The sequence below is a fragment of the Trachypithecus francoisi genome, unplaced genomic scaffold (assembly GCF_009764315.1).
Source record: "Trachypithecus francoisi isolate TF-2019V2 unplaced genomic scaffold, Tfra_2.0 Lachesis_group14, whole genome shotgun sequence".
NCBI lineage: Eukaryota > Metazoa > Chordata > Mammalia > Primates > Cercopithecidae > Trachypithecus > Trachypithecus francoisi.
Genome location: NW_022681459.1, coordinates 45,359,952 through 45,372,350, shown reverse-complemented (window position 1 = coordinate 45,372,350; position 12,399 = coordinate 45,359,952). Strand labels below are relative to the sequence as shown.

At 50.2% G+C, this 12,399-nt stretch overlaps 1 protein-coding gene across 9 annotated transcripts in view; it reads left to right on the top strand.

Annotated features, from left to right (window-relative positions):
- TPST2 (tyrosylprotein sulfotransferase 2) overlaps positions 1–12,399 on the top strand; it is a 65,180-nt gene that overhangs the window by 37,229 nt on the left and 15,552 nt on the right. For 3 of the 9 annotated variants that reach the window (XM_033233084.1, XM_033233079.1, XM_033233080.1), the window contains exon 2: positions 8,971–9,042. The exons of 1 other annotated variant lie outside the window; for it this stretch is intronic. Coding sequence is in view for 4 of the 8 variants with exons in the window: in XM_033233076.1 (XP_033088967.1) it covers positions 2,317–2,366; positions 8,971–9,042 (122 nt within the window). In the remaining 4 variants the exon portion in view is untranslated. Of the gene's footprint in view, positions 1–2,309; positions 2,367–8,970; positions 9,043–10,355; positions 10,526–11,432; positions 11,563–12,399 lie in introns of those variants that run through there. 5 more of the 9 variants (XM_033233077.1, XM_033233078.1, XM_033233076.1 and 2 more) reach the window with 3 other exon arrangements.

The window sequence follows — 12,399 nt, the reverse complement described above, 5'->3', positions numbered from 1 at the left end:
GAGCTCTTGTGGTCCACAGAGCCAAAAACATGGGTTTTATGGCTTCACAGAAGCTTGCCCACCCCCAAGAGAGACGATAAAGCAGGGTCGTCGAAAGTTGGGGAAACAGTTTGGGTTCTAGCATCAGATAGCCTGACTCAGTTCAGGCTCAATCAGTTACCATCTGTGTGACCTCCAACAAAGCATTTCACCTCTCTAAGCCTCAGTTTCCCCTTCTGTAAAACGTGACTAATAATACTGCCAACCCTCCAGGGTTGTCATTGAGAGTCAAAATGTACAGGGCCAACTGTGCATTTTTGACTCTAATGACGAAGAACAGGGAAAAGAAGTCACTCCTGACCCCACCTGACTGGACCACACATTCCTTAGTTTGTGTATGTCCCTGCAAGTCTTGATCCATGTGCTGTAATGATTGATCATAACATAAAAAGGCAGCCAGGCAGCCAGGTGCGGTGGCTCATGCCTGTAATCCCAGCACTTTGGGAAACCGAGGCGGGTGGATCACAAGGTCAGGAGATCGAGACCATCCTGGCTAACATGGTGAAACCCCGTCTCTACTAAAAATACAAAAAATTAGCTGAATGTGGTGGCGGACACCTGTAGTCCCAGCTACTCGGGAGGCTAAGGCAGGAGAATGGCGTGAACCTGGGAGGCGGAGCTTGCAGTGAGCCGAGATCGTGCCACTGCACTCCAGCCTGGGCGACAGAGCGAGACTCCATCTCAAAAAAAAAAAAAAAAGGCGGCCAGGCATAGTGGCCCATGCCTGTCATCCCAGCACTTTGAGAGGCCCAGGCAGGAGGATTACTTGAGCCCAGGAGTTTGAGACCAGCTTGGACAATGTATTAAGAACCCGTTTCTACAAAAAAATAAAACATTAGCCGGGCATGGTGGCGCACTAGCTACTTGGGAGGCTGAGATGGGAGAATTCTCTTGAGTCCAGGTGTTTGAGGCTGCAGTGAGCCATGATTGCACCACTGTATTCTAGCTTGGGGGACTGAGCAAGACCCTGTCTCAAAAAAAAAAAAAAAAAAAAAGAAAAAGAAAAAAAAAGAAAAGAGAAAAGAAAAGGAAAAAATTAAATGGTAATAATTTTCTCATGCTGGCTCTGCCTGGCTTGATGGAAGTTACGTAGTTCCCATGGCACTCTTCCAGGTGTTATTCCGATTTCTCACATGAGAACACTGAGGCTCAGAGAGTTGCCCTAGATTGACCCAGGACACCCAGTCTCTGAGTGAGGGAGCCAGGATGTGACCCCCAGCCTCATCAGTCCCCACCCCCGGCTAGTCCCTAACAGAGTGCTGAACTGGGCCTCTAAGTGGGAGGCTGGGACAGTGTGTGGGACCCTGCTTTGATGGTTTTAGGTGAAAAAATGCAAAACAAGACAGGGAGGAGAGCACAGGCTCTGGAAAGAGAGAGACTTGGGTTTTCCTTCTAGCTCCCCTGCCTACCAGCTTGCATGGCCTTGGGCTGGTCTCTCTACATCTCTAAGCCCCAGGAAATGGATGGTTTAATAAGGGAGGGTCAAATAGGGTCAATGGTTAAGACAAAATGCAATGATATATGTAAAACTCTTAGCTCAGTGCCTGCTATATAATAAGTGCTCTACGTCTGAGCTAATGTTTTTATTTGTTTGTTTGTTTTTTGTTTTGTTTTGTTTTTTGTTTTTGTTTTTTTTAGGCAGAATCTCTGTCTGTCACCCAGATTGGAGTACAGCGGTGTGATCTTCGCTCACTGCAACCTCTGCCTCCCAGGCTCAAGCCATCCTCCCACCTCAGCCTCCCAAGTAGCTGGGACTATAGGTGTATATCATTACACCCAGCTAATTTGTGTAGAGACAGGGTTTCGTCTTATTGTCCAGGATGGTCGTAAACTCCTTTCCTCTAGCAATCCATCCCCCTCAGCCTCCCAAAGTGCCGGGGTTATAGGCATGAGCCACCGTGCCTGGCGTGAGCCCCTGTGCCCAGCCTGAGCTAATATTTTTAAGGCTGCATGCCAGCCTCCCTGCCCTTCTTCCCTCTTGAACCACTCTGCATGCTTTTTATGCTCAAGCAGTGTCCAGAGCTTCAGAATTATTTTTTCCTTACTCTCACCCCTTTGAAATCTGGAGGGCTTTCTTGGCTGGCTTCCCCCTGTAATAGGTCAGAGGTCCCTGATCCCCAGGGACCCTGCCCAAGAGACCTGCATCTCCCAGCTCTGCAGAAGGTTGGGGCGTGGTGGGTGGGAGGTGGTGTGGTCAGCGTGGTCCGGTAGGGTTGGGAATAGCCATGGCAATGGAATGTTGGAAGGTGGTTCCCATGGGGAGGAATCGCAGGGCTGATGGCTGAGCCTGAGCACGTGGGCCCTGGGCCCTGCTCCAGGGCCACTCTGTAAGTGCAGTGACCTCCCGAGCCGGCTTTGTGCGCTGCCAGCTCCTTGCTGTTGTCCCTTCCCTGCCCCCCTGCTGCTTTTCTCTTGGGAACCTCCTGATCTGCTGAGCTTGGAGAAATGATGATTTAGAAAGTTCGTATAGATTTGAGCCAAAACTTAGTGTGGTCTCAGTGCAGATGTCACCCCCTTCTTTCCTTCTTTAACCCCTGTGGAATGCCTCCACTTCTCATCATGGGCATTTGCTTCCGAGCCTTTATCACTGGTGGCATTGTCTCACACACTGGTTTCTTGGCTCCCCACTGGAATGTCAGCTCTATGAAGGCAGGGACCTTTGTCTGCTGCCTTTGATGTATCCCAGTATCTTGAGCAGGGCCCTGCACATGGTACTTGCTCAGTAAACATTGGTGGAATGAATGAATCTGAGTCTAAGGGGATCTCTTAGATTGATCAGCCCCTTCCCTTCCAGGGGCTTTTCAGGGTCAATGGAAAGCGGGAGCAAAGTCCCCTCCCATGGTCTCCTGCTGCCCGTTTTTTTTGTTGTTGTTTTTTTTTTTTTTTTTGAGACGGAGTCTTGCTCTGTCACCCAGGCTGGAGTGCTGTGGCCGGATCTCAGCTCACTGCAAGCTCCGCCTCCCGGGTTCACGCCATTCTCCTGTCTCAGCCTCCCAGGTAGCTGGGACTACAGGCGCCGCCACCTCACCCGGCTAGTTTTTTGTAGTTTTTTTTAGTAGAGACGGGGTTTCACAGTGTTAGCCAGGATGGTCTCGATCTCCTGACCTTGTGATCCGCCCGTCTCGGCCTCCCAAAGTGCTGGGATTACAGGCTTGAGCCACCGCGCCCGGCCTGTTGTTGTTTTTTTTGAGATGGAGTCTTGCTCTGTCACCCAGGCTGGAGTGCAGTGGTGCGATCTTGGCTCACTGCAACCTCTGTGTCCCAGGTTCAAGCGATTCTCCTGCCTCAGCCTCCCAAGTAGCTGGGAGCTCCCAGGTGCATTCCACCACACCCGGCTAATTATTATTATTATTATTATTATTATTGTTGTTGTGTTTTTAGTAGAGAGGAGATTTCACCGTGTTAGCCAGGATGGTCTTGATCTCCTGAGTTCGTGATCCGCCCGCCTTGGCCTCCCAAAGTGCTGGGATTACAGGTGTGAGTCACCACACCTGGTGAAATGAAACCCTGCTATTTCCAACAACCAGCTGATTCTGGCTTAATCTGATTTTTTTTTTAATTTTTTATTTTTGAGATGGAGTTTTGCTCTGTCGCCCAGGCTGGAGTACGGTGGCGCGATCTCGGCTCACTGCAACCTCTGCCTCCCGGGTTCAGGTGATTCCCCTGCCTCAGCCTCCTGAGTAGCTGGGATTACAGCCGCATGCCACCATGCCCAGCTAATTTTTTGTATTTTAGTACAGATGAGATTTCACTGTGTTGGCCAGGATGGTCTCGATCTCCTGACCTCGTGATCCACCCACCTTGGCCTCACAAAGTGCTGGGATTACAGACGTGAGCCACTGTGGCTGGCTGCTGCCCCTGTTTTATGAGCCGCATGACACCATGCTAGGGATGACACCTTGAAGACAGAACCGCATTCAGAAACTGGCCTTTCCTCTTACTAGTTGTGTGGCTTCTGCTAATCACTCCATCTCTTGGAGCTTCAATTTCTTCACTTCTCAGATGGGGATAAAAATCCCCACCGTACCAGGATTTGTTGAAAACAAAAGCCAGCAGGCAGGTGGCCCTTGCTCTGGGCCAGGTGCTGTTCCAACATGCCCTGATTTATTTGTACTTCCCAGCACTCCTACAAGACTAGTTTCTCATTTGCATGGGGCACATTTCCAAGTGCCCTTCTAGGAGGCGTTACAGGTTGCCTATCCCTTTATCTGAAATGCTTGGGACCAGAAAGGTTTTGGATTTCAGAATTTGTTTTTTCTTTTGAGGCAGGGTCTCCCTCTGACACCCAGGCTGGAGTGCAGTGGCATGATCATGGCTCGCTTTAACCTTGACCTTCTTGGTTCAAGTAATCCTCCTGCCTCAGCATCCCAATTAGCTGGGACTACAGGCAAGCACCACCACACCTGGCTAATTAAAAAAAAGTTTTTTTTTGTAGTGATGGGGTCTCACTTTGTTGCCCAGACTGGTCTCAAACTCCTGGGCTCAAGCGATCCTCCTGCCTCAGCCCTCAAAGTGCTGGGATTACAGGCATGAGCTACCACACCTAGCTTGAATTTTTTCCGAGTTTGGAATATTTGCATTATACTGATCAGTTCAGCATCCCTACTCCAAAATGCTCTACTGAGCATTTTCTTTTCTTTCTTTCCTTCCTTCTTTCCCATTCTCTCTTTCTCTTTCTTTCTCTCTTTATCTCTCTCTCTCTTTCTCCCTTTCTCTTTCTTCTTCCTTCCTTGCTTTTTTCTTCTTTTCTTTTCTTTCCTTTTCCCTTTCCTTTTCTTTCATTTTCCTTTCCTTTCCTTCCCCCTTTCCCCTTTCCTTTCCTTTCCTTTCCTTTCCTTTCCTTTCCTTTCCCCTTTCCTTCCCTTTCCCCTCCCCCCTTCCCATCCCCTCCCCCCCCTCCCCCTCCCCCCTTCCTTTCCTTTCCTTTCGAGATGGGGTCTTGCTGTATTAATAGCCCAGGCTGGTCTTGAACTCCTGAGCTTAAGTGATTCTCCCACCTCAGCTTCCCAAAGTGCTGGGATTACAGGTGTGAACCACCATGCCCACACCTGATGAGCATTTTCTGTGAGCATCATGTCGGCACTCCACAAGTTTTGGATTTTGGAGCATTTCAGATTTTGAAATTCTGCATTAGGGCTACTTGACCTGTATTATATCCTCCCCATTTTACAGATGAGAAAACCAAGTTTCAGAGAGGCTAAGACTTGCCAAGGTCCTTCAGCCAGTAGCCTGTGCAGCAGGATTTTGAACCCAAGCAGTCTGGGCCCATAACATGTATGGTGTACAATTCAAAAAATACTAGTCGCTTTATTATTTTATCATGTGGAAAGACAATAAGATGACACCATCAAGTTATGTTTTTAGGAGAAAAATATCACCGACCACCCAAATACCACCCCCGGTAGCAATGTTTTTTGTTTGTTTGTCTGTTTTAAGGCAGTCTCACTCTGTCATCCAAGCTGGAGTGCAGTGGCTTGATCATAGCTCACTGCAGCCTCAACCTCCTGGGCTCAAGCAATCCCCCCACCTCGACCTCCTGAGTAGCTGGGACTACAGGCGTGCACCACCCCATGCCTGGTTACCTGGTAGCAGTTGAGTCTTATTTCCTTCTTGGCTTTTTTCTTAAGTGTGGTTTCTATTTGTTGGCGATTTTGCTTTGTGGTAGAGTCATGTTCACCCTGCACCCACATGGGCCTTTCTTAGCTTAAAATGGAGAACATGGCACCACCTGCCTGATGGGGTTGAGGATGAAACCAGGTAGGGCATGGAAAGCCCTTGCTTTGGTGTTAAATACACAGGGGTGCTGTGTATTTAATATATTCCTCCTGCAAAAAAAGGAGGGGCTGGGTGCAATGGCCACACATGAAGTCCCAGCACTGTGGGAGGCACAGGCAAGAGGATCACTTGAGCCCAGGAGTTTGAGACCAGCCTGGGCAACATAGCGGGACCCCATCTCTACACAAAAATACAAATATTAGCCAGGCATGGTGGCATGCACCTGTAGTCCTGGATATTTGGGAGGCAGAGATGGGAGGATCGCCTGAACCCAAGGAAGTCAAGGCTGCAGTGAGCCAAGATCATGCCACTGCGCTCCAGCCTGGGCTGGACAGAGTGAGACCTCCTCTCAACAACAACCACAACAACAACAACAACAAAAAAGGAGAGCTCTTTGACTCCCACCCCTCCCTCTCATTTGCCCTCTAATCAGTGCTGCCCAGCAGAACACTGCAGTGATGGGAATGTTCTGTGCAGAGGTCAGCAAATTTCTATAAATGTCCAGATAGTAAATGTTTCCAATTTTGTGGTGTTTATGTGGTTTCTGTTGCTGTTGCTCCTCCTCCTCTCTCTCCTCTTCCTCCTCCCTTCACCCTCTTCCCTTGATAAAACTTACAAACCATTCTTAGTTCAAGGGTGCTTTGAAAACAGGCCCTGGGTTGGATTGGGCCATCATTTGCCCGCCCCCTCCTAAATGTGCACTGTCCGGTACAGTAGCCACTGGTCACGTGTGGCTTCTGGGCACTTGCAGTGTGGCTAGTGCAGATGAGAAGCTGGATTCTTAATTGTATTTAATGTTACCTAAGGTGAGTTTAAATAGTTATGTGTGGCTGGTAGCTGCATGTTGGATACACAGCTCCAAGTGACTGACAGCCCTGTCCCATTGCTCTGAAAGGGCCTGTGTTCCCTGGAGGGGGATGGCTGGGCTCGTGGGCCGTGGGAGCTGCCTGGCTGGCAGGCCTCTTGGGCTCGCTGGCATTTCAAGAGCTGTCTGAGGGCAGCTGGGCGAGCCATCCTGCCTCTGGAAGAGCTTCAAGCGCCTGCTTCCTAATTGGTTTTATTTATGCCAAGGGAGCAGGCCTCACATCATTGGCCGCCCATGTTCCAGGAGTACCAGGGCTTGAGTGTCTGTAGTTTGGGGGTGGCCTGCTGGGGGGGTCTGGTTGCTGTGGTTACACCTTGCTTCCCCTTTCCATCTGGGTTTAGATGTCCTCATTGGCCTGATATTTCAGGAACAGGAAAATGGTATGGAGAAAAGGAGTGAGTGAATAGGAAGGAATGGAGGACCAAGAAATGCAGTCAACAGCCTGTAGCCTGTTTATTGCCGTCATGGCATAAATAATAAAAGCTGAGTTTGTTTGCTTGTTTGTTTTCTTTTTTTTTTTTTTTTTTTTTTTTTTTTTTTTTTTTTTTTTTTGAGGCGGAGTCTCGCTCTGTCGCCCAGGCTGGAGTGCAGTGGCCAGATCTCAGCTCACTGCAAGCTCCGCCTCCCGGGTTTACGCCATTCTCCTGCCTCAGCCTCCCGAGTAGCTGGGACTACAGGCGCCCGCCACCTCGCCCGGCTAGTTTTTGTATTTTTAGTAGAGACGGGGTTTCACCGTGTTAGCCAGGATGGTCTCGATCTCCCGACCTCGTGATCCGCCCGTCTCGGCCTCCCAAAGTGCTGGGATTACAGGCTTGAGCCACCGCGCCCGGCCTTTTTTTTTTTTTTTTTGAGACACGGTCTTGCTCTGTTGCCCAGACTAGTGCAGTGGCACAATCACAGCTCGCTGCAACCGTGACCTCCTGGGCTTAAGCAATCCTCCCATCTCAGCCTCCCAAGTAGCTGGGGCTATAGGCGTGTACCATCACCTGGATAATTTTTTTTTATTTTTTGTAGAGACTGGGTCTCCCCCTGTTGCCGAGGCTGGGTCTCGAACTCCTGGGCTCAAGCGATCCTCCTGCCTCTGCCTTCCAAAGTGCTGGGATCACAGGCATGAGCCACCATGCGAAGCCTGGCTGAGATTTAAAAAGCTGAGATTTCAAAGTGTTGTTACCCTGGTTAAAACCTCCTATTTACAGAATAGGAGAAGTCTCAGAGGAGGGATGTATATAGTCAAGGAGTTAGCCAACTCCAGAGCTGCATTCCAAGTCACCCCTACCTCCTGAAACAGGACTGACAGGCGGGAGGTTTAGCTTCAGACTCAGTATGTGAGTCTGTAAAGTGATTTCTCCTTGTGGGCCTCAGTTGTCCCATCTGTAAAATGGGGAAAGGTATGAATTGGACTAAAAGTATTCTCTACCCTAAGTGGTAAGATATATACACACATACACATATATACACACACATATATGTGTGTGTGTGTGTGTGTGTATACACCCTGCCCTAAAGCTACAATGATCCCCTTGATTCCACTTTGGCCTGATTCTGGCTACATGCCAGGACTCATCATGGGCACAGCCTCGTTCCTATTACATGGGAGATTAAGTGTTAGGAAGGTCTGGATGGTGAAACTCTTTTCATCCGTTCCTTGGGTAAGTTGCTCTTCCTCTTGGTGTCGTGCTTTCTCATCTGTAAAATTGGGATCATCACACTTTCCTTTTATTGGGGTTTAAATGACACAGGTATTTGCGTGGTAGGCATTTGGTCAGTGTTAGGTGGTGATAGTAGGATGTTGTGTTCAATTCCAGGAGGCAGCATATTCATTGTAGGCCGGGCACATGGTACCATTTGGAATTATGCAGTCCACAACCTGATCAGCCATACTCAGCCATCTCAGGTGGCAATAGTGGTGTGTCGTGGTGGCGGTGGTTGCTTATTGTTATATTTACTTTTCCTGGAGTCCAAGGTCCCTAGGCCAAGAGGAGGGGAGAGGCCTGGTTGGCATAAGCCAGGGGCTCCCTAAGGTAGCAGTGCCTTAGCTCAGACTTCACCTCACACCTCTCTGCCTGAGAAGTGAGCCAGTTCATTCCCTGTAGGAGCAGGTAAGTTGAGACTCCAGCTGTTGTATCTTGAGCTGAAGTGGCCTCCCCTGCATTCCAGAGTCCTTCTCCCAAATGTCCCTGTCTGGTGTTCTTGAGATCCTAAACCCTCACTCTGCCTCTTTGAAGGGGTCAGGGACTTGGCCTCTCTCCACGGTGCCCATCCCTGATGCAATATCTCCTTTGCCTCTTCAGGGCTCTGCCAGCAGACAGCCTTGGCACACAGGCACAAGAGCTGGAGCCCAGAGATGAGAGTGCCCACAGGAGGTCAGTACACCCAGAAGGAACTTCCCCTGGAGTCCTGGCCCCTCCTGAGATCACCCTCCAAAAGTCCCCTCCATGCCCCCAGCCTCCATGATTGGGCACCTGGGCAAGCTCCCCTGGCTGGTTTTCACCTTTCTCTTCAGACAGCAGGTTGGAAATCTGCTACTAGAAAAAGCTGCATCCCAGCAAGCACCATAGAGAGACGAGCATCTTCTTTGTCTCTTAGGAAGACGATTCTTCAGGTGATAGGAGAGAGAAGGCTGAGTCCCGAAGTGGGTGTGGGACTTGCCCAGTGTCACGGAGCAGATGCAAGGCATAGCCAGAACCCAGACCCTCTTGTGTCCCATTCTGCTGACGTTAGTGTTTTGGGTATGCTTTCTCAGCACCCCACAGGAGATCCTTGGCCTTCCGAATAGCTTCCTTGAGAAAAGGGTATTATTATTCCTTTTCTGGAGAAGAAAGTAGAAGCTCAGAGAAGTGATATCTTTTGTCCAGATCACCAGCTGGCAAGTGGCAGAAGCGAGATTTGAACCTGGGAGTGTAGTACTCCAAGTTGGAAGCCCTCACCCATCATCCTCAAGAGGATGCCAGGACGCCTCCCTTACCAGGGTCCAGTAGGGTGATGAGGGAGCCTAGTTCCCTGGGCTGGGCCCTCTAGCTCCTCCCAGAGTGGGGTCCCTAGCTCTGGGTAACCAGGAAGCTACTTTCTGCTTTGTGCGTTCCAGGCTGCTTTCTGTGTCCCAAGTCACCCTGCTTTTTCTTTTTAAGCCATCCTGCAGGTCGTTGCTGTCTTCTGCTCACTTCTGACTTGCCTGCTTTGAGCTATTTTCTTCAGCCTTGGCCTGGTCTGATCAAGGACTGCCACTCTGGCCGTGCAACCTTGGGCAAGCTGCTTCATCGCTTTGAGCTTAGATATTGCAGGGAAAATGCTTTAGCAGAGTTCATGCTCCATAAATGCAAACGCCTTGCTGAACATAGAATGCTGAAGCTGGCCGGGTGCATTGGCTCACACCTGGAATCCCAGCAGTTTGGGAGGCCGAGACGGGCAGATCACCTGAGGTCAGGACTTCGAGACCAACCTGCCTAACATGGTGAAACTCCATCTCTACTAAAAATACAAAAAAAATTAGCCAAGGTGGGGACGCTGTCACTGAAATCCTAATAACTGACAGAATTCTAGTCACAGGTCTCGGGAGAATTTCACTGAGCTTCTGGTGAAGAGAAGGGGTCGTTGCAGGGATTTCTGAATGGCCTCATGTCCTGTTCAGCCTGCCTCCCCCCAGGAAGTAGCCCTGAAATAGCTTTCCCCATCGCAGACCCTGAATCGAGGGTACAAATGAAGCCCCAACCTCTTCAGCAGAACTTCATCAGCACATTTTTCTGAAGAGAGGGAAATTAACCAAGGCATAGAGAGGCCGGTGACCCCAGCCTGAGATCCATCTCTGCTTTGTCAGCTGCTTCTCACATTTTCACAGCAGCCTCTGAGGTCCGTGGATCCACCCTGATTTTGCAGCTGAAGAGACTGTGGCTAAGATGGGGGAAGTGACTCTCCCAAGCCACACGGCCAGGAAGTCCTAGTCTCTTAGCAGTTTCCACCCCAGGCCTGAGACTGTGTTCCCTCCCCTTTGGTGGTTATTTTCCACTTGCTATAGCCTAAGAGGGCCCAGGCAGCCCAAGCCCTTGCAGGTGGATAGGCCCAACCGCAGACTGGGCCCTTGGGTGGTTTTGGGTGGAACCTCACATCCAAAGAGGCATGCTGTCTTCCCACGGGCTTCCACCAGACCCTCCGTTCACTAAGTCACTCTCAGTTCCCCAATCGTGCTGCGTCCTTTCCTGCCTGTGGCTCTGCACTGGCTATTCCCTTTGCTGGGAACATCCTTCTTTCCCTTCTCCACCTGCCTGTTTCCTACCCACCGCTCAAAATTCTGCATGAAGGCTACCTCCTGCAGGAGGCCTTCCCTCATCTAGGCAGGTAGAACCCATCAGTCTCTCTCAGGCACAGGTCCATAGTAAGAGTAGACTTGGGAGGCTGAGGCTCCCAGCACATAGCGGGTGCCCATTACATGTTGGAATAAGTAAATAACCAATGATTATGGTAGAAATCACTAATAATCTTGGGCCAGATGGGGTAGCTCATGCCTGTAATCCCATCATTTTGGGAGGCCGAGGTGGGAGGATCACTTGAGGCCAGTAGTTGGAGACCAGCCTGGGTCACAGAGTGAGACTTTTTCTCTACAGAAAAAAAAAAGAAAGAAAGAAAAGAAAAGAAATTGCTAATATTCTTTCCATTGCTCCCTGTGTGCTGGGCACCTCCTTCAATATTTTCCATATTGAGGGTTGCTTACTACTCATAACAGCCCTTTGAGGTTGACACTCTTAGGCCCATTTTCTAGATGAGGCTCAGAGGAGTCCCTTGCCCAGGCTCGTTCAGCCGGGAAGTGGCAGAGCTGGGATTTGAAACCCGGCCTACCTGACTCCTTGAATGACCAGAGACTTCAGCCCTCACTCTGCTTCTGGAAAGAGGTAAGAGGGGCAGTCAGGGAAACTAAGCCTCGGAAACACAGCAAGGGTGAGGCAGAGAATGGCTGGGGCAATCTGAGATTGGCCGAGTGTCCCTCCAGGGCCAGGGTCTGCACCGTCTGCATTGGCCTCAGGTTGCAAAATCAGGGGATTTTGGGGGTGATCTGGGAAGGAAGGTAGATCTGTCACTGAGGGATGCGACAGAGAGTGTGGTCTTGCTTTTTAAAATGAGCCCTTACCTGAAAAATTGCCACTGAAGTCTGATCTTCTTTATCAGCAACTCCTGGGAGGGGCGAGGAGCTCAGGCTCAGGAGCATCATTCTGTCCTAAGTTGTCCTCTCCCTTCCTTCCCCAATCATCCTTAAAGGTCCAGCACCCCTGAGCCTACCCAGAACATGGGCAGGAGCCTCCTGCATGGCCTCCTGATCTCCATCCTCACCCCTCAGGGGCTGTCTATAGAGTGAGTCCAGCTCCTTCCCCTGTTCCTGAGGACCTGCCTGGCCTCACCCCATCTTTCCCACTCCCCCTCTAGCCCCAGCAGCCTCCTCTCAGTTTTTTTTTTCCTTTTTTTTTTTTTTTTTTTAATTGTTTTGAGACAGGGTCTTGCTCTGTTGCCTAGGTTGGAGTGCAGTGGCCCAGTCATAGCTCACTGCAGCCTTGACTTCCCAGGCTCAAGTGATCCTCCCGTCTCAGCCTCTCAAGTAGCCAGGACTGCAGGCAGGCACTACCATGCCCACAGAGACAAGGTCTCACTGAGTTGCCCAGGCTGGTCTCAAGCTCCTGGCCTCAAGTAATACTCCCACCTTGGCCTCCCAAAATACTGAGATTACAGATGTGAGC